The sequence below is a fragment of the Mytilus edulis genome, chromosome 9 (genome assembly GCF_963676685.1).
Source record: "Mytilus edulis chromosome 9, xbMytEdul2.2, whole genome shotgun sequence".
NCBI classification, from domain to species: domain Eukaryota; kingdom Metazoa; phylum Mollusca; class Bivalvia; order Mytilida; family Mytilidae; genus Mytilus; species Mytilus edulis.
The window spans coordinates 62,285,650-62,311,316 of record NC_092352.1 but is presented as its reverse complement, the minus strand read 5'-3'; the positions used below and the strand labels follow the sequence as shown (position 1 = coordinate 62,311,316).

Sequence of the window (25,667 nt, the reverse complement as noted above, 5' to 3'; positions counted from 1 at the left end):
CATATATAACATATTTTTTATTTTAATTTCCTTCTTTTAAACACAAATTTTCAGTTTGTAGCAATGTTGTCCAAAAGGCCACTTCATGGTTAGTTAGGCCATATTGAATAGGGGCCGATTTTTTTGAAAGGGGTTGGAAATAGCTGAAAGTTTTGGATAATTTTATGCATGTTTTTAAACAACTGCACTGTTTTAATGATGTTTTCCAGAATTTTTCACATCATTTTACCTCCATTTTGAAAATCTGTCCCCTATCCAATATCACTGAACTAACTGTGAAGGGGCCTTTTCAATTATAACTTCTATATATTTTCTGTCAATGTATAAATATTAAAGTCATTACTTATAATTTAAATTTTTAATTCTAAAAAGAGTAAATGATTATAAAAACCTTGATGACGTAGTGATCACATGAAAAAAACTATGTCTATGAGCTCATTGAGCTGTTACATCCAAAGTTTAATAATTGAATAATATTCTACATATAAATCTTATTTAAAATAAATTCTTGTAATAAATAAACACTCAATAAGCATGATAAGATGCTGTGAAATTGTAATACAAATAATGAAGTCTTCATATTTGACTTATTCATATTTATACCACCGCAAATTTTTTTTGCTTCGTATAATGGTATGATGTTGTCTTCTGCATCGTCGTCGTCCAAGACACATTTAGTTTCTGGACATATACATTGTTTTTTTTTGTACTTCAGTTTTAGAAAATGGATCTCTATAAATTTTTAACAGAAGGTTTAATACCACTAAAGGAAGGTTTGGATTGATTTTGGGGGTTGTGGTTTCAATATTTTAGGTATTAGGGGCCAAAAAAGGGCTCAAATAAGCATTTTTCCTGGTTTTCGCACAATAACTTTCGTACAAGTTTATAGAAATCTATGAAATTTTGACACAAGGTTCATGACCACAAAAGAAAGGTTTGGATTGATTTTAGGAGTTTTATACTGAATAGTTTAGGAATTAGGGGATTAAAAGGGCCCAAATAAGCATTTTTCTTGATTTTGCACAATAACTGTATTATAAGTGAATAGAAATCTATGACATTTAAACACATTGTTAAAACCACAAATGGAAGGTTGGGATTGATTTACCAAGTTTTGGTCCCAACAGTTTAGGAATTAGGGGCCAAAGGGGTCCAAAAATAAACTTTGTTTGAGTTCATCAATAATTGAAATATTAGGGTTACTTGATATGCCGAAACTAACCGTGTATTTAGAATCTTAAAATATTTGGTCCCGTTTTCAAATTGGTCTACATTCAGGGCCAAAGGGTCCAAAATTAAATTTAGTTTGATTTTAACAAAAATTGAATTCTTGGGGTTCTTTGAGGTGTAATACCACCAAATCATGGTACGTCACATCCGGTTGTATACGAAAGTAGGTCTAAAAAAATATTCCCTTGAATTTGACAGTTGTAGGTAATTAATCCTACATTTTATTGCAGTAAAAACATTTCTGTGTCATAAACATATGTCTTTGGATTTCAAAACACCATTATTTTTTATTTGGGATTTCTATAGAAATTTTTGTAATCTTGAGGTTACATGGTGACTAAACCTTTTACACAGATAAAATAAGGGGAGACATTTGATTGGTTAACTTCCAATGATGGTTATTTTCTTATATGCAATGAAATGTTATGTGAATTTTTTTCTATAGTACTGGACAGGATAAACTTTACTCATTCCAAGTATTTCTTTATTTGAAACAAAGATAAATTCTGCACATTTTTTTGAAAAGTGCAAATTTAACAAAGACTAATAGGGGAAAATCAATGGTGGTAATACACCTTGATATTTATATGCTGAATCTTAACATGTACTTAGATTTTTGATTTTGAGCGCAGTTTTCAAGTTGGTCCAAATCGAGGTAAAAAATTAAACTTTTTTTTTATTTCAACAAAAATTGAATATATGGGGTTCTTTGATATGCTGAATTTAACCATATGTAATGTATTTAGATTTTTGATATCTGGGCCCAGTTATCAAATTGGTCAGCATTGAGGTCAAAATTGAACTTTATTAGATTTCTTCAAAAATTGAATTCTTGGGGTTCTTTGATTAATATGCTGAATCTAACCATGTATTTTGATTTTGGATATATTGGACCATAATACATGTATGCATGTAGGTAAATGTTCAATTTAAAAGTTTTTAAGTATAAGTTCTTAGACCACATTCATTCTGTGTCAGAAACCTATGTTGTGTCAATTATTTAATCACAATCCAAATTCAGAGCTGTATCAAGCTTGAATGTTGTGTCCATACTTGCCCCCAATGTTAGGGTTCGACTTCTGTGGTCGTATAAAGCTGCGCCCTGCAGAGCACCTGGTTATAAGTTTATCAGATACTTTTTGAATTAAGTATAAAGATTAAAGTCAGATTTTTCTTGCTGTTGAACACATACATTGCTGAAAAGATTGAAATTACCCACTCCATAGAAATAACTTCTATCAAAACTGTCAATGACATGTGTTGCTACATGTATTTACCCACACAATATTATCAAACAAAACAAGCAACACCTATATTGTCAAATGAGTCTATTTTTGTCATTGATTATTGATTTTCTATCAAATCCGTGAGTGACTACATGTGTTCTTGTAGTTCTAGGTATCATCACAAAATTGTTGGATCACAAAATAGTCAGAGAAATCAGAAAAAAATAAACAAGACAGGCAAAGTTGAACATTTTATTTCTTTTGCAAAATTCTTTTTGAATTTTGATTGCCACAATTTAAATTCCCTCCTAAAAAGCGGAAACCATGATCTTATAATTCTTGACAGTTAATATACAAAGTAGCAGTATATATATGCTGGTTGTTGTCTCTTTGGCACATACCCCATTTCCATTCTCAATTTTATAATAACAAATAATCATGCTTATTTCTTTTTTTCATTTTCAGGCATTTTAAAGAAGAAATAAAGTATGTGAAACATATCTTTATAGCCACACAGATTCTTGAATACATTTTAAAGAGATGATTATTATAACTTTATATTTATTTACTGGAACCATCTAATTACTTTTCCTATGAGTTTAATATTAACTATCACTGGAACATATGTATCCTAATCTTCAAAGACATAGTTCCCATGGTGACAGGGTCAAACATGGTAGTCATGGAGACCGGCAGTTTATCGTTTCTCTTCAGAAGTTTCCACAAGAAAGATCAGAAAAGGTAAATTGTATATGAGAAATTGTTTCTTACAGTGACACAGTCATAGGCTTCAGAATTTTTTTGATGTTAATGAGATTGCATGTTTTAAGACTTGAACTTTTTTACAAAAATGACTTAAAAGTTGAAACTAGCATACAATTACATGCATATCAAATTATTTTACCCATGTAATAGTGTGAAAATAGTAGTATTGTAACATACATCTTTCTACTGAGGAGACCGTTTTTTTGGTGGGGAGACATTTTAGAGATATGATTTCTAAAGAGACTAAGAGTTTGACTAGCTGTGATTGCCTCATCTTTATTTCAAATACTTGTAGTTTATATATTGACAAATTTTAAATTAAAAGTTTTTTTGTTGTAAAAATGGTAACATAGGTAGTAGGTCGTAGTACAATTATTTATGTATTTATTTTTCTTCTGTAGGATCTTGATGTTATATTTTCTCATCTTCATGGCATGGAAGCTTTATCCTCTCTCAGAGAGCCAGCATTACGTGCACTATGTCGAACTGTAAGATATGAATATCATGATGCCAATGATATATTGTACTGGTAAGTCTTTGTATATGTAGAGTTATTAAAAACATTGCTGTAGTTTTTATGCCCCCTCCATAACAGTAGGGGCATAAATTTTACCCTTTTCTGTCTGTGCATATGTCCTGTACATCTTAAAGTTGGTTTCTGTTCTCTAACTTAAGTTTGCCTCCATCAAATGTTATGAAACTTATACACAATGCTTATTACTACAACACTCAAATAATGTATACATATGGGTAGTGTCACTTACCGCTCTTCAGTTATGTCCCTTTATAACTTTATATGATATGCAAGCGGGGCATCATCTGTGTCTCATGTACACATTCCCCATTTATTTCAGTCATCTATACCATTAAACGAGAAGACCTCATTTTGTGTGTTGCTTCTCTTCCTTCCGCAATAAATTAATCATCATGCCTCTGTGTCCTATAGGTACCATGCATACTGCATAGTCACATTTGTCATCCATTCTTATGATTATTCAGATGGGGGAAAAAACGAAAAAAAGGCGTTCAGATATTGTTTCCGTCATTGGACAGAATTTTAAGTCAGACTAGAATTCCGGTATGCGTTTTTCTGTATACTATGAACATAATCACATATACTATGAATAGTGTATTTGGCAACTTTGCTATCTGCTATGTTTCAGGTTTACTATCCATGGCTATCACAGAGTTTATCAAATAGAGAGGGTCTATATAATATATCAATAACCGCCATGGATCGATTAGTAAACTGAGATTGATAGTCAAAAGCAAACACACTTTATTTAGAGCAATAAATTGTTCATATTATACTAAATGTATGTTCATATTGAAATTGATAGAAAAAAAATGGGAATTTGGAGAGAAAAAAAAGGAGGAGGGGTAGAAAAACAATTGTCCTGTCCCCAAGTACCTATGACTTTTGATACCGTTCCTTAAATTCTAGTCATTAAATATTGAACAAAAATGCATCCTAAAACACTTTAAATACATACTTTTAAACCACGCTTTGAATGCCAGCGATTTCGCAGGTTTGTTCTAGTGATATTTAATGGAGAAGGGGACAAAAACTGCTAGATTGTAATCATGCATGTTTTAGTTTTAGGGTTCTTTGGATATAAACTTTTGAACACTGCATTCAGAAAAGTGTTAATTCTGATTTGGTATATGTGGTTGTTTACACAGGCATAGACCATATAGTTTTTTTGGGATATCTCATCATATCTGAAATCCATTTTGGTTTACAGGGATAGCTGGTGCAAGCATGGCATGGTGTCCAATGGATATTTATTGTTGTTTTATTATAATATAAAAATAAAAGATATTTAGAAGTTTTGGCTCATTATTTCTTTACAAGTTTGAATCAAAAGTAATTGTCAGAAAACCTTTAAAGAATGACAAATTTGATATAGTGCAATATTGAAGATTCCTCTAAAAAAAATGTACTTACAACAGTTAAGCATGAATTCATTTACCAATACAAAATTTCCTAAATAACATGTCCATTGGAACACTAGTACTCCAGCAAAGAATTAAGTCATGCACTGGTGGAAAACGTTTCAAATCTTTTCAATGACGTAAAATTCCAAAAGGATGAATCCTAGTTTAAATCTTTGAAATTGGCACCGTACATGGGAATTTGTTTTTTTTCGGGAATGTTTCCAAAAACGATCATTTAGAAATTTGATCTTATGCAGTTGGTCAGCTGGGATATTGACCAAAGAATGCATTTCAATTTTCTTTGTGGTTTCACCACAGCAGATTAAAATACATGTGATTAAAGATTATTCTCTAATCCAGTTATTTAAAATAAGATATACAGTGGAATGAAACAAGATTAAATACGAAAATTATTGGTATTATGTGATTTACATTTGTACATAATCCCTTTGAATTAAATCAGCAACATATATACAGAAGTATGAAATTTGGTCAACATATGAATTCATTGACAAATTTAGTCTCACAAGTCATGTACGTGGGTAAATTTGTGAAGCACCTCCTGGTATGCATGTTTGTATATTGTTCATAGACTCTAGGCAAGTAAAATTATATTTGTAATCTTATTCTTTAAATTATCTACAACATTACTTTTATTTCTAATAAAAAATGCTTATTGTATGTTTTTGATAAAAAAATCTGAAAAAGTAAATAATTATATACAGGCCGGTTTAGTTCAGACAGAAGGAAGAACAAAATAAGTTTCCAATCTGTAATACATATTCTGTTCCAATCATGTCCTTTGATCTTGTTGTAGTAGTGTTGTTGCTTAACAAGCTGGGAGGCATTGATTTAAAATTAAGAACCCCTGTATGTTAGACACAGTGGCACACCCAAAACTTGAAATTGGATATTTGCTGCTTCTCCACTGAGCATGCAGCATTAAGTCAAATGATTATCTTGAATTTAAAAGTACCAGGGTATTTCCTCTAGAACAAGACATAAGTTAAGGATGTTCTTTAAGGGCAGATGAGAACTGTGTCCTTTTCCTGATATGCAGGTTTATTGCCTTAGGAAATTTTAACACATTCATACTTCCATCTTACATGTCTTATAAATATATTTGTTCTTGTTAATTTTTTTAATATCGCATATGAAACAGGTTAAATTTAGAGATAAAAGTGTTACTGGAATAAAGTGATGTACATGTAACAAACAGTTTTTTGGGGGATGAAATTTATTCTTGATAAAAAAATATTGTTGGTACCCTAAAGTTGTGTTTTGTATTTCAGCCAAGGAGAATTAAGTACATGTTGGTACATTTTGCTGTCTGGATCAGTATTTATTGAAGGGTCAATGTTTCTTCCTGTCAGCAGGTAAGGCTTTTACCACAAAAACAATGAAAAAATTAAGATAATTGTTGACTGCATTGTCTATCAGAAATGTATATGAAATATAAATTGAAAAACAAATGTATGTTTGAGGCATGCTATGACTTTTTGGTGTGCCCTGAGATACAATGAACACGAAATGAATGATAAGTACTAAATTGATGTCTCCGAAATTGTATTATTTTAATTTTTAATTTTTTGCTCAAATTCATTCCAATGCAGCAGGTCTAGGTGCAAGATTTGCTGTTTTTCCTTGAAAAATTGAAATCTCCCTCTTTGGAAAATATTTGAATTCAAGGGGTGATGATAACCACACTTAAATATAGCAAGTTGTGAACCCTGAACATTCTGTTCTAGAATGGAACAGATGATGATGGACTAGTAAATTTATGTAGATATTTTCTCCTAGACCTGACTCGATGGAATTATAACTTAAGATTTCTGAAGTATACTAAAAATAGAATTTCAGAGTACGCAAATATTAGGTGAGTGGAGAAATTTGATTGGCTTATACATAGTAACAGTAGTCTGCAAAATATAAGCTATCAGATTTTTAAAGGATAAAAATTCAACCATAAAGAATAGTCTTGGTGCACTTGGTTTACAGAATTTACCTCCCTTTGATCACATCAATTTAACTTATTGTTTAGGATAAAGTCCTTTTGCACTGTAAAAGCTTATAGAGTTTTCTCCCTTTGATCACATTAATTTTGAGTGACAGAAGATAACAATACTAGTTATGTTATATTAGATCTTCCTTGTTCTTTGTGTGTATGTCTTGTACTCTGGGGTTATTTATATTATCACTGATGGAGAAAGCAGGTGCTTCCTGATAGATACATACATTGTACAAACAGAATCATTGCTTTTTATTGACAGGTGTTCTGTGTTATTAAGTTATTGGTGTTTTATGTTGTTTATTGTCAGAGATGATTAGTCTGCATAAACAACACAAACATTTTAGTATGATATTGCAGCTTATATTAATTTTGCGCTTACTTCTGACTGAAATTTGCAAGTGTATCTTTATTCTTATCTTTTTGTTGTTGTTGTAAATTTATAAAAATGAAACAATGAAAACCTGCAAATTCATCTCTATAAACGACTTTCAAATTCATCATGTTCATGCAATTACATGTACATTTCATATTCCTTTTGGTCAATTGGTGAAGCTCATATGATATAAAAACAGAGATTGGTGTATTTTGTAGATTCTCTTTTTGATTGACCGCCTTCTATCAGATTTATTACGTAATGCCAATAGCTTTTCTTTTCCTATTGATGATATTGTCCTTTTATATTGTAAAAAAGAGATGCTATGTCACGATTATCTCCGATGATTGATTATCTATCTTTGGCATTTGGACGAAGTTTACAATGGAATGTATTTTCAATGCCAAAATTGATGTCCTAAGTCATAGTTATATAATTTGTATTGTACTTTTTATTTTCGTATTATTTCTTCAATTTTATTTACTGTGAAAGCGCAAACAGTCTTATATGCTTACATTGGTCATTGGTTGATATATAACATGAAAAAGAAATGATGTAACCGCAACTTGTATTTATAAATTTGAAAAAAATGACAAAAACGTACTACCAAAAAATGTCAAGCAACCTGTCTTTTAAACATTTGCTACAAAGATATGAGCCCTCAAAATTTGGCCTCCGAAGAATTTCAATTGAAGTGTTGTAACTTTCTTTGAACATTCAAGGTAGTAAAGAGATAAAAAAGGTTAAAAGCAGGATTTTGTTACAAATCAATTACATATTTCTGATTGTTTTTGAGGATCCTAAATGTTTGCTATGGTCTGATTATCAATTTCACTAGTTGTGATGTCTTGTCCAGTTAGTTATTGATAAAATAATGTTGGATTATATTGACAATATTCCTGTGTAATTAATGACATGATAGCCCTATGATTGATTTTAATGACAAGTTTGACAGGTGATTACCCAGACCATTTTGTTCAGCAGTAGATTTTACATGTTTATGGAATTTCCTTTGTTTACATTCATATGGGAAATAATTGCAGAAATTTGTGAGCTAGCAATATTAGAATAAGAAGATGTGGTACAAGTGCACAAATGATCTATACATTAGAGACTGTAGCCAGTGTAGGTAATTGACTGTCTTAAACAATCAGGAATTATCATACTGCATAGCAAGCAACAATAGGCCTGAACTGACATTTTTGTGATAATGTACAATAATTGCTTAATAAATTCATTCAAATGTCTTCAATTGAAAGCAAAGAAAAAAATCTGACAAAAATAAGATTTTAATTGGTTATTAAATTTAAAAGCAGATAATAAAATTACCACATTAAAATTCTTTGCTGAGTGTTTCTAGACACTTGATTTCTTGATATATCACTTACAGTTAGTATAAATTATCAGTGGATAGATACAGAGACGAGCATGCCAAGAAAGGGTGTTGAAACTCCATTTCTTCGGACTTCAAAAAAAAAAAAGATTTGAGTAAATCAGATGGACCCTCATATTTTAAGGTGGGACTGTCTATTGACTGAAAGATCTTCCCTTTTGAAATTTGAACAATTCTGTATTTTTACCAAACATCATTGTTTGTTGTCAGAGCTGCATATAAAAAAGCCATATATATATATAAACTTTTGAAAACTTTGTGTTTTGGTCCAGCTTCCATATTTAAAAAGTCACATATATGCATTAAAATTATGAGTAAATGACTGTTGATTTTATATTGACTTGTCTTCCTAATTAAAAAGATTGTGAAAGTAGGTTTAGGTGATTAAGAAATTCTTTTATGATAGGAGAGGTATGCTGAAACAAAAATAACTGTCTGAACTATGTCTGAAAAATGTTCACATAAAATAAAGATATAATTTGAATAAAAATCTCTATAGATTTCTTTACGATTTGATAAAAGATAGTAAAAACTTTTATCATCATTTAAATGTCAAAATCATTTTCAGGTATTTTACTTTAAACAAGTTTAAGTCTGATATGTGTGTTTGTGTACGATATCAGGTAATTGAGAAGGATGAATAAGTTACCAAAGGGCTAGTATAAATGACTATTTAATTGAATTAAATATTAAAAATATATATATATTTCCTCAGGGTACAAAAAGGTAGTCAAGATTTGTCATGTTAGTCATTTAGATTAAAAGTCTTCCCCTTTACTAGACCTCTCTCTTGTGGTGTCTATAATGATGAATGCATGGTTCACAAGATCTTTCATTAATTCTGGAATGCATTTTACAAGAGCTTTTGAATGTGCTGATTTTGTGTAAAGTATATACAGATAGTGAATCACTTTGCTTTGGATTATATAGAAGACATTTCTATGTGTGAAATTAACTAGTAAGTACTTAGTCATTCATGAAATTAAGTTCTTTCAAATATTTTCTGTTTTATACTGACCTGATCATATTTAGATTAAAAAAAAATCTTCATGATGAGATATGTTTTTTCCAAACACATGAAAACTTTGGAATATGGTATCATGTCCTTGATTTTGACCTCTTTTGTTATGATTACTTGTGAGATGGAGAAAAAGTGGGATGTTTTTGCTAAATCTTTAGGACTTTGTGATGCAGTTTTGGTCTTATTTGTTGACAGCATCAAATGAAATTCACGCGACAGTTAAAACCCTTAGATCTTTTAAATAAATGATTGATCAGAATTCGAACTAGACATTTGAATATGATAAAAAGCCCTCCAGTCTTTTATGTTGGTATGAACTACATTTGACTTGAAGTGACCTTATGTAAACTAGAGATAACCCTGTTTTACTGACTTCATATGTATACTATTTTCTTACATTAATAAATAAATCTTAAATTATTTGACCAGGGGACAATGGCAAAATGGTCTAAGTAGTTGAAGTTGTAAGGTTAGAACACAGCTGTTGATTGGAAAGGTGCTTTTGACTAGTATTTCCCGATTCTTGCGTATTCTTGGGGTATTTTCCTGGAACTCAGCTCCCTGACCATTAAAAACTGACTGCCATGAGTACTGAAAGGGGCATTTAACATCAATCTTTAACTGGCCTTCTGCAATTAATCTCCATTGAAGGGGGCTTTATCAAATTACTGATAAAATGGAAGTTACAAAGATGGCTCTCAAATACAATGGTATTATATAATATGAAATTGTTTATATAAATATTTTCATGTATGTTATTATGGGTAGGACATATACATGAAGATCCATAAATAAAAGGATTATTGAATTTATTACACCCACCTTTGATCAAACTGTTCAAAGAATGATTACATGTTTAGTCCTTTATGACTCAGTGTATTTCACACCTAGTAACATGTACCTTGTAATTAGCCTTACCCTTAAGGTTTCTGTACAAACTGTACATATACATTGACCTGTGGAACCAGTACAAATGCTGCATCTTACCATGATATCCTAAAATCAAAGGGTCATGATATGAAATTCAATATGCCTTACACTGAGTCTGAAGGTTAGTGTACATGTACATTGACTTGTGGAACCTGTCCAAACGCTACATCTTAACACCAACCAGTCGAAATGCTGCATCTTACCATGAAATCAGAAGGTCATGACATGAGATTCAATAAGTCTGATCCTGAAGGTTTGTGTACATGTACATTGACCTGTGGAATCTGTTCAAATATTAATCCTGCATCTTACCATGATATCCTAAAATCAGGGGGTCATGAAATGAGAATCAATAAGCCTTAGTCCGAAGGTTGTGTACATGTACATTGACCTGTGGAACCTGTTCAAATGCTTTATCTGGTACTGATCTTACCATGATATTCTAAAATCAAGGGGTCATGAAATGAGATTCAATAAGTCTTATTGCCTTTATTATGGCAGGGGTTAAATGTACATGGTAACACCTGCATGGTTAAACAAAAGATCCTAAAACTGAATGTTTAATTTCAAATAGGTCTATAAAATTTGAAATGGGGAAATTCATGGTTTATGGATATCTTGATTTTGTTTTCAAGAAGTCTCTTGTGAAACTCAACAAGTATATGACCTTAAGGTTCACATAACTTAGTCCCTGGTGTGACCCATACTTTTATAAAGCAATGTATCTTCAATACAGTTTATTTTGACAGAAGTGATTTGGAAAGTGGGTTGTAATTTAAATTAGTAAACAAGAACATAGAATGTATTTTTAAAGTTGCATACTGATTTTGTTCAGTGAAGCATATTAGTTTAACAAGAAAATGCTTGTTTATTCATCAAATGTGCATTAAGGATTTTAGTTTAATGAAATTGTGCATAAGGGTATATTATTTAGAATTTTATTGATTTAAAGGGTTCCCACCTGTACAGTACAAACATACCTACATTGTTATAAAAGTGAAAAGTAAATATTGACTATATCCTACTCTAATCAATCAACTGAAGATATGTATATTTTTATGGCCTTTATGGATGGGGAAACAGATGGCAGAGTAGGCCTTTAGGTCACTGGAAATTAATTACAGGTATACATTTCGTAAACAAATATGTGATCTGGATATTATCTTGTTGCTGCCTTGATTAAAAAAAAGATCTTTGCATTGTTTAAAGAATAGGAAAATAAGTGTTTTATGTGTTTCAAATATACTTCTTTATTGTGAATGGACGGATAGTGGGTCCAGACATAAACAAAAGTAAGTAGTATCACAAGGCAAATGTGAAACTTAAATTTGTACGAGTACATGAGTGGAAATTTCATACTCCAGTTGGATTATACTCAGAAAAAAATGTTTTTGAAGTATTCCCCTGAGCTATACTTAAAATGTCCCCTATATTGTTACATAAAAATTAGAATTATCAAATGGTTATCAGGTTATTGTACCCAGTGTTATGTTGGATAAACATTTGTGGTGGGACTACAAACATCCATAACCATGTAAAAGTGAAACATCATGCTCGGTATTTGTCAGAACCACATGTAAAACAGTCTTCTTTCAAAAATTTCTAAATTATTGCTTAAATTCTAAATTGACTCTCATTTGATGACAGGGTTTGACACTAACGCTAGTCCGCTCACATGAGGCTAGTAAACATTAAGGTGGGCAAGTAAAGTTTTCATCTCAGTAGTCCGTCCGACAGGTTAGTCAAAATTAGGGTTAAAATTAGGAATTTTACAAAAATTTAATTGTCAACAAATCCCAGTTTCAATTAAAACCCAACTTTGACGATATCATGTACTTCCATCTTGGGCTCTTGATGGGCTAGTAAATTAATAAGAGGACTAGTCCTGCAGGCTAGTACATAAATTTAGTTAGTGTCAAACCCTGGATGAAGTATACAAAATGAATTTCTTGAATAAAAAGAGAATTAAATCCATTTGTGATGGGCTGTAGAGCATGGGATTAATCCCATTAGACATTTTGTAGGACTCTGACAAAGTTTATACAGTAAGTAACAGTTTATTGGTTGTTTACTTTTGTATTACCTTTAATTTGATTGTTCATGTTTTGCATTGTGTTCTATATTATTACTTGCATTAGTTGGTGGTATAAAAAGATACAACAAACTTTGAGCTGAAAGCTTGAGATGGCCCCTAAACAAATTCAATGAAAATGGAAGTCAAACTAAACTCCTAAACATATGAATGATATCAAATTTAAACTTGAATTCTTATTTCTGTGAAATATATATGTGACAAATTTTTAAAGTTTAACCATTTTCATTGATAGTTACTGAAATCATATATTGTATGGTGGCATACACTAAAATAGGACATACAAAAAATTATTGTCATTATCAGTATGTCAAGATATTTTTACCAGTAGACATTGTATCAGATATAGGTAGTCAACATAATTAGAAGGTCTAGGAGATAGTGTTACACACAAATATTTACATACGATCATATTGAAACAATTTATTTTAAAGTCCGAAATCTGAGCATTGAAATGTAAATAAATATTGCTATCTCCATATATTAAGTAGATTTCACTAAGTTTAGTCAGAAATTTATGATTGGTAGACCTTTATCGTGTACGGGTATATGTGTCCTTATGTATCTATAATGTAAAGATAAAGGGACAACTAAAAATTGTGTCTCGATCATAAACCATGTATATAAAAACTGCTTTGTATCAAATTATTTAGAATTATATTAACCCATAGTATAGTGTTTCTTTAAGGGCCTATTTATATACTTTCATAAGTCAGATTAGCATTTTGCTGCATGATTCAGTATCTTTTCTTGGAAATATGTTTGACAAAATCACAACAAGGTAAGCATATTTCGGCAGAGCAATTATAAAGAACATATGAACCCCAGATATTTTTTTGCAGAGCAATTATAAAGAACATATGAACCCCAGATATTTTTTTGGTGTTTCTGTTGTTGGGGTTCTGTGTCATTAAGGTATTTCCAGAATTTCAATTCATTTCTGCATAGCATATCCATTTTGCTTTCATGTCTGATTGATCAAAGTTAATAGTGGTTTTCAAGTCTTGCTGTAATACAGGGGAGGACAAAAAACAACCTGTAACAAACTGAAAACAAAAAGTTTGTCCAGTTGATTATAGTCTTTGTCCTCCCAGAGAATTGTCTGTTATGTTGGTTGTTGTAGACACTTGTCCACTCCTCAATGCTCTTCAACTTCATAGATTACCTTAGCTGTATTGGGCAAAACTTTTAGGAATTTTGGTCCTCAATGCTCTTCAACTTCGTACTTTATTTGGCCTTTTTAATTTTTTTGGATTCTAGCGTCACTGATGAGTCTTATGTAGACGAAACGCGCGTCTGTCGTGTACTAAATTTAGTCCTGGTATCTATGATGAGTTTATTTACTTCATAGTTTATATACAGTACATAGAACTGGGGTTAGTTATGTCATTTCATGGATTCGCCAACAGGTATCTAGAAACGGCTACTTTCACTTGCTTTTGAATGTTAGATCAGTCTGTTCACATTTTAAATTGAATATGGCATAAATTTGATCTTTGAGGAAGTAAGTTATAAGGAACCAGAATTGGTTTGGTTTGGGATTTGAAATATTTACAAAATTAAACATAACAAGAAATGAGCCAGTCTTTCCATATTTTATTTCATATCATTCTCTCATGTAAATGTGCATCTGCCCTATGATAGTTAAAATTCAAAGTTTTATCATCTGATTAATTACCTGGTTCTGCAACAGTGAAATGAATAACTGACTTCATTTCTTACTCACCCTTATGATTGATTGTGGGTTGCTTAACATCCAGTGGCAAATATTTCAGGCACATTACATTTAAGGATGCTTACCAAGTGGACAAATGTTACTGCAAGAATATTTTGATAAGGAAGGCTGTTATTTGATTCTTGAGTGTTGGAGTAAAATCTGATAAGATGGTTTCTTAAAATTACCAATATTCCATTGATTTTTAAAAAAGATGTCCCTTGTGACGATATGCACTTTCATGGAAAACAGCTATAGAGCCTTTATTCCATCAACCATATATAATTACAATTTGATTCTTGAAGGAAAATATCTTTTTTAACTGTTAGTTGCCTTTTAATGGAAACATGCAAAATCTGTTTTTCATTTAGAAGTTCTAGAATCATATTGGAAATCATGACTTTGGTACTTTTATCATGGAGTTGTCAAAATCAATTGTGAAAGAAGCTATCAGCTCAGCAAACTGATAGAGACATGTTTATATTGTGTTATAATTGGGATGTATTCTGTATAGCTAGGGGAATTACTATAATGGGATATTAATTATAGACAATTGAAATATAAGGGAGAAATATACAAGCATATTAGAAAAAGATTTTTGTTTAATATTAAAAGCATTAAATTTTATAAAAAATCTACCTTTTGATTTCGAGGAAAATAATGTTTGATTATTATTATGTCAGTATTCCTTCTATTTAAATTAAATTAATGCATTTTTTACCCATTTATATACATGTATTAACTAAACTATATCTATGCATTTAAAAAGATATTTTATTTTTAAACTTTTTTACCTCTGGGAAAAAGTTTAAAAAAAACAAACTTTTGTAGATGTTTAGATGAATTGATTGTGACATTCCTGTGTAAACATGGAATTGATAATAAAATGTAATCCTTTTATAATTCCCATGGTACAATGCACATGTAAAACAATGGGCTGTGTCATCTGGCAAAAACACTAGGTTTATAAAGGCCAGTTATATTGTTGTCTTTGTTATATATAATGCATCATTTAGTGTATGAAACAAATAATAATATGAAAGTCACAAAAAATTACTACTGGAAGTAAAAAATGTAACATTTAAAAGGAGGAAAAATTACTAAAAATGGATATAATGTCTTTTAATTGTCACTAAATCTTGTAACTCTTCAAGTTGTTGATGGCAAAGAACCAATTATACATTTTTTATTGTCCTGGCTTTATAAAATTGCTGGTTAATTGACAATATATTGTAAAAACAACATGCATTGTATATTATCAAACAATTACCCACCAGTATGTCCAGATGTCAGATTTTTTATGATAGATATGAGATCAGATGACCATAGCGATTATCTTTGATAAAAGGAATATTAATTAGCTTACTAAGTGATTAGTAGCTGTTATCTCTTAACCTCTTTAGGCTGATTCATAAGTCAATATTTGATCTTTAAGAGGTGATACCCAGACAATGGACTTTGTATATTTGTGAATCATTGAGATTTATGTGAGCTGTTAAAATAAAAATATCTTTGTTATGGAGTGTAGATAAAAAGAGGAAGGAATGTGTTTAATTAACTTAATTTCACACCCAATCATTTATTTACATTTGTGTACTTTTCAAACGTTTCTCATTTGGACGAGATATTAACATTAGTTTGAACTTGGAATACTGGAACAAATTGGATTTTATATTTTTTATTTGATTTGTTTTGTTGAAATCAGATTTTTCGTTAGTGATGACACGCCATGTAAATTAACTGTTAGATTTTTTTACGGAAACTACTTTTTTCACTCTGGAAACTAACAAATATAATTCCAATTTAGCATTTGGATGGAATTGCTGTGAAAAGCGAAGAAACTTATTTCTTTGATTATAATTTCATAAATTGATTTCTTGGTGTGTGAGAAAATATTAGAATATGACTGAAAATGAAACATCTGAATGAAATCGTAATCAATTTTTGAAGCAGAAGAATTTGTGGAGTTATCACCAAATTATTTGATAAAAGTTCAAGAATCTAAAGCTTCAGAACCAATATCCCAGCTTGAGTACAGTTCATTATGTTAGAAAACTTTCAAGTAGAAAGTTGATACAGGGCACAGGATCTTGGATGCAATTAGGAAGTGCTGCCACTTATACCACAAAGCTTAAAACAGGGCATTTAGCACAAAGTTCATGTAGATGTATTTTTTTCATTGATGCAAAGGTGCAGTTACGATACTGCAGCAAATAAAAAATGATATACATATGTGTTGTCATGAAGAGATAGTGGAGTGTTGAAGTGATGTAATATCATTTGTGCCATCTTCTGTAAATGTGGGGAAAAAGGATTAGTTCTTACTATTCACGTGAAATTCTGTTTTCTTCATTAAATGGGAATGAAGAAATGTTGTGTAGTGTAAATTGATTTTTTTTCATACCATGGATTTATTTCTTTAAAAACTAAATGGCAAATATGATCCAGGAAGTTGAGTTTATAAGGTAATTAATTACTTGTAATGGGGAAGTCTTTCAGTTTTAAGAGGAGGGGGGAAAGAGTGCAGGGGACACTTAGTATTCTATTAAGGGTGGAATAATATAGGCTTTCTTATGTATCCGAAATAAATTTGGTAATTGGATTCAAGAACTCAATTTGTAAATTTTACATCACAATAATATGTCCAAGCTCAGAATTGCTTTTTTTTTTTTTTTTATTATTTACTGCAGAAAAAAACCTTCTGCTTTATCTAATGTATAAGAATTACTATGTTTTCATAGCTGCAATAACTGCAGACTTTGCCGAAAAACGTTTGATTTTGAAGAAACTAGAATACATACATGGCTTGCCTTGATGACACATGCTTTTTAAATAAATGAATTCTCATCTCTGACTTGTATAGAAAAAATAATAAAGAGTTTAGCCTCAAATTGCCTGGGGATTGCTACTTTATGATTTTTTCCTACAAGTTTGCTTTAAGTGTTACATAGAAGTTATCTGATAATTATGTCTCCAAATTATTTTCTATATGACATACATTATACAGTTAAAAAATGATTAAAGCTGAAATGTCTGTAGGTTAAGTGTTGTGCTGTTTAATTAAGTGTTACATTGCAAGTCTTGAAATAGAAATAAAATCTTGTGAGAGACCCACTGACCAACATACTAAGAATGCTGATATAGTGATATATGGTAAAATATATGTTTTGTGTGAACAGATTTACTCAGCATAGGGGGGAGCTTAGTTGTGCAATGTATATACAAAAATCCAAATATAATGTCAATGTTTGGTTGTAAATGTTTCGTTTTTATTTTGGACCATTCTTTGGATGACCAAATGAATTATTGGTTTATATTGGATCTTCGTTTCGTTTCGAGTCACATCAGTTATAACTTTGTCTGAAGTTTGCAAAGAAATAAATATCAATACTTGCAAATCCCATGAGAATTTGTTGACATAGACATATAGCTTTTAACATATTTGTCTATCTTCATTTAGGTACTCATGGTTATTAGTTTATCACCAAGTTATCGAAATGTTTGGAAAAGATATTCACATAAAACTTTAATACCAAAAACTGACATTTTCTGTAGATCAGATCTCGAACAATACATCTGATTGATAAGAAGAAAAAATTTGCTTTTCTAGTACATTGATGCTTCATTCTTAATTGATTTTTAATAGCCAAAGAAGAAAAACAAATGATCTGAAATGAATTGCACATGGAATTTTGAAAGTTTTTCCAGGCCTATTGTATCAAAGAGAGATTTTTTTTTTAGAAAAAAACAACCTTACATGTAAAGATTTACAGTTGAAAATCACAGTAGCTAGTGTCGTGACCAGTTAATTTTGTATAAATCATGATGTAGCTGGGTGAATATTGGACAATGATATAACAAATCAGTCATTTATGTATCACTCATGGGATATATCAGAGTGTGGGGAACACCCAAATTCACCAGCATTCTCTTTGAAAAATAACCCACAATAGGGATTTTTAACAGTATCAATTAATCCATTTGGGATTAACAAAAATTATGATTCATTGCTGATCATTGATATTGAAACAGATGGCATTATCTTGAGGAGTATCACTGAGTTTATACTTAGTAGATGGAGATCTAGGTTTGGCTGTGTTCCATTGGCACTGATTTAGACTTATCTAATATTGATAAATGTTGATGGTTTGATTTTCGTGGCATAGTTTGATGAAGTTAATTTGCAGCTCTTCATTCTAAATTGATTCTTTGTTGGATGTAACTGTCTGTCGTGACTTTTTGCATAACATAGAAAAACAGACTAGTGCACACAGCCAGACTTGTCTTGCCAGTATTAAGACTGATTATAACTGCATTTTATGTGGAAAGTCTTAAAGATCCAGATGTTTTACCTTATGAAAAATAAAGCTTAATAACATAAGCATAATATGATATCAGACCTCATGCCTTATGTTCTTGGGATGATATCTTGACCTGATAATACATCTGTCATGTGAAATCTGACATTATGCAAAATGCCAATATTACTAAGTACTGCCAGATAAGCATTCAAATGTGACAAAATGCAAGACAAATCTGTGATGGGGTATTTGTTAAGGTCAATGCATGTGTCACTTACCAAAATGTAAGAACGGATTGGTTTAATTCCTCTTGCATGTAAAGAAAATGATACTTTGGATATGTAACAGATGCTTTTAGAATATGCCTATTGGCTTATACCTCTTTCATATTAACTTTATCAAGTTGGCTGCAAATTATAAAAAGTTGAGCCCTCTGTAAAATCTGTGTATAGAAATTATCATGAAATTCAACTTAGTTGAAAAGTCTACTATATGTATAGCTAGGTCTATTTCAGAAAATGGCATCTATAGCTGCTTTATTGTGACCATATGTACAATAAGATGCTGCCATATGAATATATCCTTGAAATATTAATCATGGCTCAATTATTATTGAAATGCAAGTTTTACCAATCAAAAATCCCCCCAAAAATTTGTTTGTATGCAAATGAAACTTGAAAGGCAATTTATTTTATTAATTTAATCAACAAGATTAATTTTATTTATATGTGGACACAACTAAACATATGTTTTTTTATACACATGTTGACTTCTTCAAATCATGTGTTTCTACTTGGGTTTTTGTCTCATCAATAAATACCCAATTTAAGTTAATATTCATATCAGTAAAAGAGAGGCAAAAATACCAAAGGGATATTCAAACTCAGGCCAAATAAAAAAGTATGTGTGGTTCTAGTTACATCTGAAAAAAAGTTAGGGTAGGTAGATAGGGATTTTTTTTTATTTTATGTTTTTTTTTTTATTACATCAAGTCTATGGGAGCAACATTCTGACTTTAACAGTGCTTAATGAAAAATGACAAATAAATCTATTTTTAAGCCGAAAAAGTAGGGACGGTAGGGTTACTGGAACCACACATATATTTTTATTTGGCCTCATAGGTCTAACATTAATCCACAATTATATGACATGTGTGTTTAGCGATTTTACAAATGCTTATCTGTGTTTTACAACTGATTTACAAATGTAAGTGATATAATAAGTATTAGGCTTTTATGATAATTCTCTTAGTCACCCATTAATTTAATCTATTACATGTGTTACAAATTAACATGCTTCTTAGATTAGCAGGAAGTTATTAGGGGTACACGTAATTAAATATCTTATAGAGGATCAAGTATTTAAAGTTGGACTAGCAAATGGACTGGTTTGTTTACATTTGTATATGAACTTATCAGTGATCTTCATGTAGTATAGTAATCATTGGTCATGCTAAATTCATATTTTTGAAACAGGTACTGAGATTTTTGTTTGTTGGCAAGAACCTTAATTAGAAGTTGCTTGGTACAAGTGTGGAATCCTTCAAATTCAAAAACAAACTAAGTTTTATATTTGGTTCAGTTCCCTTGATATCATGCCAGAGTTAAACCAGACAATCAGATCATTGAAACAATTAATAAATCACAGAAAATTATTTATGAGAACCTAGTATAAATATCTGTTTTGCTGCATATTGAAAAGGTTTACTTGACTTAATGTTTTCATTGCATTGAAGGCCAAGATAAACTTGGATACCTTTTAAGTCTGAGCCTGGGATCTAAAATTTAATGGATCTTTCAGCAAAATATTTTCAAAGGTAATCCTAATAAAGATTTATACCAAAAAAGACATGTTGCATTGCTGTAACCATACAACCAATCTTGGAGCTTTTTTTTTTATCTGCATCAAGGATTTGTATAGTAAGATCATACTCCTTGTCTGCATATAGTATAAATTGCATTGTTCTACACCATATCATACATGCTGAAATTCTATCATAATAGTTACAATTCCTTTCTTGAATAATTTGATATCTGATGTGTCATTAAAGTTAATTTTTAAGAAGATCAATAAATTCCAAGTTTTTTTAAATGTAATATTTATTAAAAGGATGATTGTAACATCTGCATTTTCAAGTATAACTATTTAAATCTTGATGTATAAAAGATAAGCAATATTCATCATTGCCTAATCAAAAATAAGAATAAAATCTTGATATCTAGACTGTGATACCAGTAAATTATGCGTCTGTTGTAATCATTGGTGATAAAAGCAGTCTACTTCAAAGTCAAATTGATCAAAATTGTTCAAAAACAATAAGCAACAAAGCTTAAACTCAGGTTTTCAGAGGTAGACATGAATATAAGAACATGTGGTAGACTGCCAATGAGACAACTCACCACAGGAGACCAAATGACATTTAAGTTTACAACTATAGGTCACTGTACAGTCTTCAACAATGATCAAAACCAAGATATTTTTTCTATCCTTTGGGTATTTTACATTTGAGAAATTAATCTTAGACTCTATGATGAACCTCAAATCAGGTTTCCTTATATCAAAACATTTAATAAATCTGTGATCAGACAAATGTTTTTTGTAATAAAAATTAAACTGAAAAATGAAAGGATAATGCTGAGACTACATAAAAGTTTAGCATATGGAAACATTGTCATGCAAAAACCCCAATAATGCTAAATAAAGATAAGAATTGGTTGTAAAATAAAAGAATTTTAACTATTATTTTATTTTTATTACAAATTGACTTTGTCATATCATTGCATTTGTATTTATTACTTAGAATAAAATAAAATCTATGGATAAATTGAGATTTTTTATGATTCTTCGTTTGCTGAATGAAAAAAAAATCTTTTCATCTGATAAATATATATAACTTTATAGAAGGATAAACTTATTTTTCTTTAATTAACAAGAGAATTTAAGCTTTTGACATTTTTTATTGGTATGTAGGAAGCCCAGAAAAATATCAGAATGGTTAACCAAGCTCAGATTATGAAATTTTCTTCCTGAATCCTGCAGCTTTTGTCTCATATAAATAGGAATGACATTTCAGCTGTCTTTGGATACTTGCTTCTTTTTAGCAAATTATCATCTGTATTTATGTAATTAATCCAGGGATATTGAAAAAAGTATTATTTTCATGTTGGCGCCACTTATAACGCACTGGTATACCTACACAATTGGAAGATGTCGCCTAAAGATGAATTATGTCACCACTGTAATATTTGCCACTGAAATATCACATTTTGAACAATAAAACAAATGTTGTAGATAGAATAAAAGGATACTTATATATCTTTGTGAAACTAGAAATGATAAGGGTTGAATTGGTACTAGAAAACCTCTTTATCTTGGGTATGACAATAAAGCCTTCAGCAGTCACACCAGACATATTGATCATGTTGGTTGGCACTGATATACATTACATAACTCTTTTTAAGGTACTTCAGCTTAACATGACTTGTGATGCTTGCACACTGGATAGTAACAAATATTGACGGAATTGGTTGAGTTGTCTCATTGTCAATCATACATGTACCACATCTTCTTATTTTTATTTTGACAGTATAAAGTAGCTTTGAAAGATGTGACTCTTGAAACTTACAAAAAATATCACATCTTCATCGACCTTAAGCTTGCATTAATATAATTCATGATAAAATAAAATTGAGAAAGGAAATGGGGAATGTGTCAAAGCGACAACAAACCGACCATAGAGCAGACAACAGCCGAAGGCCACCAATGGGTCTTCAATGTAGGGAGAAACTCCTGCACCCATAGGTGTCCTTCAGCTGGCCACCCTTAAAAAAAATATGTATACTAGTACAGTGATAATGGACGTCATACTAATCTCCGAATTATACACAAGAAACTAAAATTAAAAATCATACAAGACTAAAAAAGGCCAGATCTCCCCCTATACCTCTAGCCAATGTAGAAAAGTAAATGCATAACAATACACACATTAAAATTCAGTTCAAGTGAATTCCGAGTAAGATTTAACCAAAGAAAATAAATAAAATAACAATAATACATAAATAACAACAGACTACTAGCAGTTAACTGACATGCCAGCTCCAGACCTCAATTAAACTGATTAAAAGATTACATGTATGTCTTCATCATATGAATATCAGGCACAATCTCTCCCGTTAGGGGTTTAGTATTATACTTTCATAAAATATATGAGAAAAACATAACTGTGTCATGCCAACAACTGTTTTTTAAATAAATGTGTTTAGTCCCGATGCAAAGACCCTTTAAGTGAAACAATATTAAAGCCAAAATATGCAATCTTTAATGACCTGACAACAGTGTCGTAGCTATATCCCTTCTTAATAAGTCTGTTTAAAGGTTTTGTAAGCTTTTGAGGTGAATACTGACATTTTTGTGCTTTGTAAAGAATAGTACCATAAAAGATTGGATGTGAAATACCTGAACGTATAAGATGTCTGCATGTTGAGTTAATATACGAATTATTTCCTTATACCGATGATAAAATTTAGTAAATGCTTTGACTAATTTGTGATATCGAAAACCCTGGTGTAATAATTTTTCCGTTATACATAAATTTCTCTCGCTAAAATTTAATATGTTATTACATACACGAGCGAATCGTATATATATATATATATATATCGAATGATGTTTATTTGAAATCTGTCACAAACATTTTATTTGTTTGAATGACAAAACAGTGATTTGCTTAATAAGTTCAGCCACTAACCTCATGGTTTGAATCCTTACAATAACAAGCACAAATCCACTATTTTGAAATTGATTTGTTATGACTGTGGATTAATTGGTCCTTGAAATTGTAGTAACAACAGAAACTCACCTTAATGGTTCATTTGACTATTAATTAACATTGTTCTTTGTAGAACATACCAGATCTTAACTTGATAAATGGGAGAGAAATTGATTTGTCCTTGTGAGGTGTCAAAAGTTCAGTCAAAGCAGAAAGTAGTAAAAATATTTGTAAAACAGCCACTTGTTTCAACACTTGCATGTTTTGTCTTTGATGGTTTCAATATGCTTTAAAGATAAGTAGGGAAGAAATTTTATAGTAGACAGGTGTAAAATATTGACAGAATTATTAATGAGAGAGAAGCTTACTTATGAACTTCTAGTGAAAAGTTGTTTGAAAGTGCATCTTTTAGAACAACACAAACCATATACATGTACTTGTCAACCAATTTTCTTGTAAGGAGGTAGTGATACCTCTTTTGATTAAACTGCCATATATGGGATCAGTTTAAGAATAAAGAGATTTGGTACTATTGCCAATGTTGAGCCAATGTGGTATCCACCAGAAACAAAATTAAAGCACAGGGATGTAAAAGGTGCACTGTACAGCCTTCAACAATGAGGCTGTCAGTGTCAATACCATTTTTTTGCCTTTACTTTTTGGCAGTGTTTCCAGCAAGCTGTAGAAATGAATATCTTACAAATAAAAAAGAATACCCTAATCCAAAAAGCATTCAGAATTGCAGTGACTTTTCCTCCTCAGTTGAATAAGATGTTGCACCTTTTTGATGGTAATTCAATTAGATGAGTATTTTTCAAATGCAAATTTTTTTGTATGATAGAATATATATTCCATCACTGACATGACTGATACATTGTAAAACAAATAAAACAGTAATTATTCTTTAATTACAAATTTGTAGTAAGGTTCAAAGATTCTTAAATTGAGTTTTATTTCACATGCAGTGACAGATGGCCATTTTATACATCCTATTTATGAATAAGGGAGATTTAAAGTTGAATTTTTATAAGATAACCTAGTCAGCATGACAGGAAAAGTGAAAAACAACAAGTTGACCACTTGCAGGTCTTACCTATATATTAATAGATGTTACTCACCAGCCGTTGTATTGGTGGTGAAAAGATAGAGGACAGTGAAAAAAAAATGATTCTTTATATACAATGTATGATATATAACTCAATGGTATTTGAATTATTGCTTGTTATTTTATCCACCATGTGTCTTTGGAGATATGGTTAACCCTTGTGCATTTGTATGTATGTATATCTGTCATCATGTCCTCATATTGGTTAATGTTCTCTAACTTTTAAGTTGGCTCAACCAAAGGTTTTGAAACTTGTACACAATGCTTTATATAATGCCACCAATCATAAATCAGGTTCAAATTTGGCTAGCATCACTTTCACCTTTCTCGAGTTAACCCGGTTACCCCATTACTGTTTGTTATCATACAATTAGAGTATCAAACCCCCTAGGATCTCTAATGACATTACATACAGAAACATAGATCATTGTGATTCCTTGCTGAATGAAAAGAAAAGAAATGGCTATACAACTCCAGCATATTTACTAGCAGTGGCATCTGTGTCCCATTGACACATTCTTCTTAATTTGTTTATTTGTTTTCACATGGATCTTAGTCATGACAACTGTTCCTGGGTGACCAAGAAAATACATGCTGAACTGTTGACATATCAACAGACATGTTGGTGGTCAAATGACATGACAGATTGTCATTACAAGTCATGTTTATTTGTGTATACAAACTTTTACTTGAGCAATGTTTGTGTGTGGTTGTGAGATATTGCAAGTTAGGACTTATGATTTTAATAGGACAATAACAAGCCCTATATTTACATGTTTCCTCTTTGTTTATCAGGACTT

At 30.8% G+C, this 25,667-nt stretch overlaps 1 protein-coding gene across 39 annotated transcripts in view; it reads left to right on the top strand.

The window, feature by feature from the left end:
• The window catches only part of LOC139488754 (rap guanine nucleotide exchange factor 2-like), a 77,996-nt gene that overhangs the window by 887 nt on the left and 51,442 nt on the right, over positions 1–25,667 (top strand). For 17 of the 39 annotated variants that reach the window (XM_071274597.1, XM_071274607.1, XM_071274594.1 and 14 more), the window contains exons 2-5: positions 2,922–3,197; positions 3,623–3,750; positions 6,452–6,535; positions 12,912–12,932. In XM_071274597.1, the coding sequence (XP_071130698.1) occupies positions 3,081–3,197; positions 3,623–3,750; positions 6,452–6,535; positions 12,912–12,932 (350 nt within the window). In that variant the 5' untranslated portion in view covers positions 2,922–3,080. Of the gene's footprint in view, positions 1–2,921; positions 3,198–3,622; positions 3,751–6,451; positions 6,536–9,862; positions 9,895–11,827; positions 12,012–12,911; positions 12,933–15,914; positions 17,159–25,667 lie in introns of those variants that run through there. The other 22 variants (XM_071274627.1, XM_071274598.1, XM_071274608.1 and 19 more) reach the window with 5 other exon arrangements.